General features: G+C 35.0%; 1 protein-coding gene across 1 annotated transcript; it reads right to left on the reverse strand.

Annotated features, from left to right (window-relative positions):
• Positions 1-2,952: 2,952 nt before the first annotated feature.
• On the reverse strand, positions 2,953-3,477 carry LOC140446564 (uncharacterized). Its single transcript, XM_072539127.1, has one exon. The coding sequence runs from the start codon at positions 3,475-3,477 to the stop codon at positions 2,953-2,955; it is 525 nt and encodes a 174-aa protein (XP_072395228.1).
• Positions 3,478-7,747: the final 4,270 nt, after the last annotated feature.

Genomic DNA, 7,747 nt, shown 5'->3' on the forward strand with positions numbered 1-7,747 from the left:
ATAAAAAAAATATTTTTTTTTTAAATTGTATTGTCTGTCAAACAAAGTATACGCATTAATCATCATTAATTGCATCAGTAGTAAGCCACTGCATATTCTCTTCAAAAAATGATCTTTTTCCTCTAGTATCTAGTCCATGAGCTTGTGTATATCTTCAATTTTTTTTGATTAATTGGTACTTTACCATCCGGATAGGCCAAAACTGTTGGTAAAAATGAAATTCTATCATTTATTTTAAGTTTAAAGTAGTAGAGAAGAGTAAAAAAATGGTGGTAGTTTGAAATCTGGAAAGTGAGTCGCTAGACAAACCCCTTTTATTTATAATTTTTAAGCAACCACTTTTTAAATTCAAAAATATTCGATGTTTCCACCATTCTAACAAGAAACTTGTTGTGTGGTGTAGAATTAATTATCATTTCTGTATATAATTTGGGGTGGTAAACACGGTCAAAGTTTTTTATGACTCTTTTTATTGCCGCAAAGTTTCTATCGTTCGGCAAAAAGGAATGGCCACGTTTTGGAAAGTACTGCTTTATGGTTTTAAAACTTACAGTATTGGTAATAAATTAGTGCAAGTTTTGAGCATTTCACATTTATTATAAAATTTTAAACAATAGTATGTATATATTTATATTTTAATGTTTGTGTGAATTGTTCGATAGCTTGTAGTGGACTGTATCGTTTTTCGGTGTGTGGCAAGCGAACCACACTCCTCGTCCCGCCGTCTAAAATTCGAAACAGGTCCGGTTTTGGCAATAGCATAGAGTCCCGGCCTTGAAGCACTGTAGGGGTTCGAAAGAAAATAAACTAATTTGGCAAGATGCAAATTTTGGTCACGGAACGTTTCAATTCACTGGTAGAAGTCCTCACAGTGACGGCACGAATAACTTGATCATCACCAGTATGTAGTTGGGAAATTCGTCCTAATTTCCATTTTAGTGGTGGGATTTCATCTTCTTTAATGAGAACCATAACGCCAACGTTAATTAATTGTGGAAAATTGATGTTTCACTTAGTACGGGTTGTAAGGAGGATACATATTCCTTGGACAACCTAGTCCAAAAATTCTGCACCATTGACTGTAGTCGTTGAAATCTTGAGAGTCGGTGTTCGGCCACGTTAAGTAACTGGCTATCAGGTGGTGCCATCGGGTTGTCTCCAATCAGAAAGTCTGCGGGTGTAAGAGAAGTTAGATCATTGGGATCATGTGAAAGAGTACGAAAATTAAGCCAGGCCTCTCTCTGACACAATACTGTATTAAATTCTTCAAAAGTTAGTAAAGCGTTACCCATTACAATTTTTAAATGTTTTGTGGATTTAATTCTAGACTCCCAAAGACTCCCAAAATGGGGAGATTTTGGAGGTATAAACTTCCACTGAATACCATCTTGTGACAAACGAATAACATGAGAAGCAGGAATATTTCCCATGAGATGTGACTCAGGTCTAAGATTTACCTTAAAACATTGTATGCGAACCACCCGTTTTACCAGGTTGCGTCCCCCTAGAGGCCAAAATCTCTCTCTCAAAGCTGATAAGAGAGCTTGTGGTCCGGTATGTAAAAGTCTAATATGTTCAGAACGTACTATAATGGTTGTAAGGTGACATTTTGAAAAGAGAGAATAATTGGGTGTCTTTTACCAAAATTAAAATTGGAATGTTAGTCACACAAGGTAATACATGTTGGTAGTCGACCTCCAACACGTATTACCTTGTGTGTGGTATCGAAGAAGGGATGTAGAGATAATAGTTTGCTTCTTCTTTTAAGAGGTTTAGAAGAAAATAACTGGTGATAATCTTCAGATAAATGGTACTGCTGCATAATACAAATCAAAAAGAAAAGCGCTTGATTTTGTTCAACGACAGTTAGAGGACCTAGCTCTCTAGAGGAGCTCTCATGAATTCTAAGATTACTTATATACCTTAAAATATAAGCGAATATACGCTGTAATTTCAAAAATAAAGAATGTTTGTTGATTAACTCAATAATATAGGCGTCGAATTTGTTGACAGTGTTAATAAAGGAACAACTTCTGAAAGTTTTTCTGTAAGAATCATAGTAGATTGTTGCGTATTGTTTGTTGGCCACTGACATTTAGTTTGAACCAAACAAGAAGGTTCATGAAACTAGAAATGTGAAGAAACTAAATTTGAAGGTGTCATCCCGCGTGTTATTAAATGTACAGGATTGTCCCTAGTATTTACATAATACCATGAAGTGACATTTGACAGTTGCTGAATGTTTGCTTATCTGTTGGCGAAAAAGGTCTTCTTTAGTATATGTGGGGATGAATTGATCCATGATAGGTATATTGTGGAATCAATCCAGTAGTAAATGTTTTGGAAGTGAAAATCAAAAGAAGAAGTTACTTTGTCAACAAGTTGTGTCAGTGAAACAGCGCTAGAAAGCTCCAAACGTGGAATAGTTAAAGTTCTAAGGGGAGCGACGCGTGTTTTGGCACAGTACAAGTTTGAAGTAAAATTTCCCAATGTATCACAGCAATGTATGTATATTGATGCACCGTAGGCGGGCTGCGAAGCATTGCACAGCCCGTGCAATTGTACTGAGGTTGGGTTTGGACAAGACACTTGTCGTGGTATTTTGATAGAGTTCAGTAATTGTAAATGAGTATAATATTTAGACCAAGTCGTATGTAAGTCAGCAGGTACAGTTTCATCCCATGATATTTTGAGCTTCCAAAGCTCTTGGAGTATAATTTTAGCAGTCACAGTAACTGGTGATAAAAGTCCAAGAGGGTCGAAAATCTGTGCAGTTGATGATAGGATTTGCCTTTTTGTAATTTTGAAAGGATGAGTTGTACCACTAATCGAGTATTGTAGGCCATCAACATTGGGGTTCCAAAGTAAACCAAGTGTTTTGGTTTGGTCACCTTCACCAATGTGCAAAGGGGTTTGGCTGACATTGGATAATGCGCCTGGATCATTTGAGATCTAATTTCTCAATGGAAATCCGTAACTTAAAAGGAGACTAGTGATTTGTTTCTTAATTTGTATAATCTCATTTACAGTTTCTGCACCTGTTAGGAGATCGTCAATATAAAAATCGTGTAGAATGATATTAGAAAATCTATTCATGTTTCTATTAGACACCTCTTGAAGTGATCTAATGGCAAGAAAAGAGGCAGAAGCTAATCCGTAAGTCAGAGTGTTTAGTGTGTACACTAGAATGTTATCATTAGCGTTGGAACGCCATAGGATCTTTTGCAGGTTACGTTGAGATTCTTGTACCAGTACCTGACGATACATTGTTCCTGCGTCCGCGCTTAACACGTAGTTGTGTTTTCTAAGGCGCAGTAATATGTGGAATAAGTTGTCTTGAACGTTTGGACCGACCAACATAAGGTCGTTAAGTGAAACACCGGGTGAGCTTTTAGCTGAACCATTAAAAACGACACAAGATTTTGTAGTAGTAGATTCAGCCTTAAGCACCACAATGATGTGGAAGAAAGAAACCATTTCTATCATTTTGCTCTTCAGCCAAAGACATCTGCCCAAGATCAATGTATTCCTTAATAAACTGATGTTATTGAAATCGCTGTCTTGTTTAAAGATGTATTCTTAATCTTTATTTCTAACTGTTCTCATTCAGAGCAAGTGTCCAACTGTGGACGTCCAACAGATAAAGAAAAATGTTCCTGGAAAATCTTTAAATAAAATTTGTACTTCACTGAATTATTATTATTATCAGGAAATTTGGAACAAAATAGGTCATATCTATTTCGCACATTCAATTTTTTGTCTAAGTAATGCTTCTCTTTCCCTCTGTTATAGTGAAATCTTAGTGGGAAAACTCCCAATATGAGTCTTAATCTGTTGTATTAAATTTTTAGACTTAGCATTCGCTGAAATTTTTTTGCACATTTATCTAGTGGTGCTTTTCCTTGTACAAGAATCTTAGAAATTCTTCGAATTCTTTCATGACACAGTGTGAATTCCCATGAAAACTTTTTTGCAAAAAATAATTTTGCCACCCGAGCCTGTCACGGAGTAACAAATGTTATCTCTTCTATTCTTTGAATTTTCATTTCGATGTCGTCTCTTTTTTACTTCACACTTTTCCATAAGCCCTTGTACGTATGAATCTTGTGCATTTTTGATAAGCATGCTTCTGAATTTGACAAGTATTTAAGCTCTTACATCCTCATTAGGACTCCGTCACTGGTACACGAACGAGAAAGACGTGGTTAAAACGGCTCCGATATTTAATTCGAAAATTCGGGTAATATCGAGTTTATTTATCCACAAAGTGTTTTTCCTGCGAAATAGTGTCTGTGTGAATCGAGTGTCATTAGAAAATTGTGAACTAAATCGAGATTTTTAAAAAATCATAACAAATAAACTAAATAAACAATCAGTGCTACAAGCTCCGATCGGTTGAAGAGGCGAGTAGCGCGGTGCGGGGAACCTTCACGATAAGGACAATAATTAGTGATTATTTACAAAACAATACATTGGCGTGTAAGTGAGAATTATAACGTCAAAACACTGTTCGGAATAAGGTAAGAGATTTATAATATTTTTAACAATATGGCCGCGAGAAGAGGATTAAATCAATGGGATAGTGAAGAATCTGACGATGGTAAGAGAAAGAGGGAGAAAAAAAAAGAAGACGACCAAGATGAAAACCCTTTCATGAAAAGCAGAAAGTTAACTAGGTCTCCACCTAAGAAAGATTGTGATAACACCGAATTGAAAGAAATGATGATCGCTCTTATGAACGAAGTTAAAGGAGTACGAAAAGACCAGCAGATCTTTCAAGAAGAAATTTGCAATTTAAAAAAAGAAAATCGTGAGTTGAAGGGAAAGATAAATTTCCTGGAAAGCAGGATCGAAAAGATGGATAAACAAATTCGGAAACAAAACATTGTGATCAAAGGACACGATTTCAAAGAAAATGAGGAACTGGAAGATGCCACCAACTTTATAGCAAATCAATTGAATTTGAATGTGAAAATAAAAGATGTGCAGAAAATAAGAACCTCTCAAGGGAAACCACCAGTGGCGATAGTAAAAGTAGATACAATGAAGGATAAAGAACTTATTATGAAGAATAAGAGTAAATTAAGAGGAACGCGGTATTTCATTGAAAACGATCTAACCCAAGCCGAAGCCAAACTACAGAAAGAGCTAAGAGATATGGCGAAAGAAGAAAAAGGAAAAGGTAATGAAACAAAAGTCGGCTATCAGAAAATATGTATAAACGATGAATGGTGGAAATGGAACCATAGTACCAAAAAACTAGAGAAAATGAAAAAAAACTGAGTCTACACAGGCACAGTGGTCAGGAAAATATGGAAACGAATAAAGCGCGGAATAGGATGATGATAGGACAATGGAATGTTAGAGGGACTTTTGAAGTAGGAGCACTAAAGAACTTATCAGATACGTTAGAGAAATATGAGATAGATATTGCAGCTATACAAGAAACTAAACAAAAAGGAAATTTTACCATGGATGTGGGAAAATACGTGTTTTTCAACAGTGGAGACAATGAACGTGTATTTGGGGTGGGATTTTTTATAAAGAAAACATTTGCCAATCTGGTGATAGATTTTGAGGCAGTCACAAGCAGATTATGTAAAATAAGAATAAGAGGAAAATATAGAAAAGTAACCCTTATAAATGTGCATGCACCAACAGAAAATACAGATGAAGACGTTAAAGATAGCTTTTATGAACAATTAGAACATATGTTTTACAAAATACCATCATATGACATAAAAATAATTGTAGGAGATTTGAATGCCAAGATTGGCAGGGAGGATATATACAAACAAATAACAGGGGGAAAAAGTAATCATAGAGACAGTAATCTGAATGGAAAAAGAGTAATAGAATTTGCTTTCGAACATAATATGCGAATTATGAGCACTTATTTTGATCACAAAGAAATTCATAAAGGTACCTGGGTATCACCAGATGGACAAACAGTAAACCAAATAGATCATTTACTAATAGAAGCCAAACATATGAGAGCCATAAAAGATAGCCGAAGTTACAGAGGTGCTGATGCAAATTCGGACCACTTTTTGGTCAAAGTTAAAATGGAGCAAATAATACCCACAATTAATAACACTAGCTGTAAAAAAATAAAAAGATATAACGGTGCACTACTTCAGGAGGGAGAAGTTAAGAAAAAATTCAGGCAGCAAATTGAAGAGAAACTGAAAAGCCAGACAACAGTAAATGATATAGAAAGCAGATGGGTACAACTAGAAGAAAAAATTCAAGAAGCAGCCGACTCAGTATTAACAGGAAACAGACAATGTAAACAAACGGATTGGTATGATGAGGACTGTAAGAAAGCCATTAATGACCGAAATAAAGCTAGAATAAATAGTATAATAAGAAATAATGAAGAGAATAAAAAAGCTTATGCCGCAAAAAGACGGGAAGCAAAGAAGATTTGTAGAAGGAAGAAGCGGTCAAGTTTAGAGCAGAAACTAGTTCGTATTGAAGAAGATTTTTTACATAAACAAGTCAGGAATTTCTACCAAGAAATAAAACGAGACCGAACCCAATACAAAACCACATCAAGATATTATAAAGATGAAGAGGGGAATCTGTTAGGTGGAACAGATGAAAAATTAAGAAGGTGGGCCAATTATTTCGAGAACATATTATGTACGGACGACCAAGATGAAAGAGAACAAACGCAACTACAACATGAAGAAGTAAGGGACCCAGATGTAAATGAAGAAGTACCTACCAAGGAAGAAATTATAGAGATCATAAAAAACTTAAAAAACAACAAAGCACCTGGTGAAAATGGTATCATTGCTGAGTTTCTAAAAGAAGGTGGCGAAATGGTGCAAAAAGAAATCGCTGAGTTAATACGCGAAGTGTGGATCAGAGAAAAAATACCCAATCAGTGGAAAGAAGCAATCTTATGTCCAGTGCATAAAAAAGGAGACGTTACAGAATGTAAAAATTACAGGGGAATAGCTCTACAAGATACAGTGTATAAGATTCTGGCCATATCAATTAGAAATAAAATTAAAACAAAAGTTGAAAATTGTCTAGGTGAATATCAAGCAGGTTTCAGAGCAAACAGATCGGTAATAGACCAAATTTTTACAATGAAACAAATTTTAGCTAGCTCATATGAATTCAACCTAACATTACACATGCTGTTTATTGATTTTAGACAGGCTGTAACAGTCGTTACTTTTATTACAATTTAAATTAAAATAATAAACAATTTATATTAAAAATAATTTCAGAGACGTAGTATGGGTTGCCTAACTTTAAGTGTTCATTTGCCCATTAAGTGTGTATTGTTAATAATTTAAGTTGTCACTCTGTTCTAATTTGGTACCATTGCGGACCAGAGAGATGACAGGAGATTAGGGGGGAAGTGGAAAAATGGCTCTTCTTGGTTAATTAACTGTGAATTAAAATTCACTTTTGATCTAGAGTTTGAAGTGGTACACACAGGTGGCAGTTAGCGAAAGAAAATCCAATTAATGCATAGAATTTCCTTCACTTCAAGAAGTTAAATATTCTAAGTATACCATAACGATTTAATTGACGGTGTTTTCGCAAACTCGGGAGGTGAAGTGAGATTTCTAGCACGGAATTGATTAGCTATCTGGTAAATAATAATTTTTTATATTATAAACATTAGAGTATTTTATCTATATCCTATTATTCAGATTCATTATTTCATATTTTAATATAGTATTTTGTCCAAGGCCATTATATTTTTACTCTATGTGAAGCAAGG

The sequence above is a fragment of the Diabrotica undecimpunctata genome, chromosome 7, assembly GCF_040954645.1.
Source record: "Diabrotica undecimpunctata isolate CICGRU chromosome 7, icDiaUnde3, whole genome shotgun sequence".
Classification (NCBI taxonomy): Eukaryota; Metazoa; Arthropoda; class Insecta; order Coleoptera; family Chrysomelidae; genus Diabrotica; species Diabrotica undecimpunctata.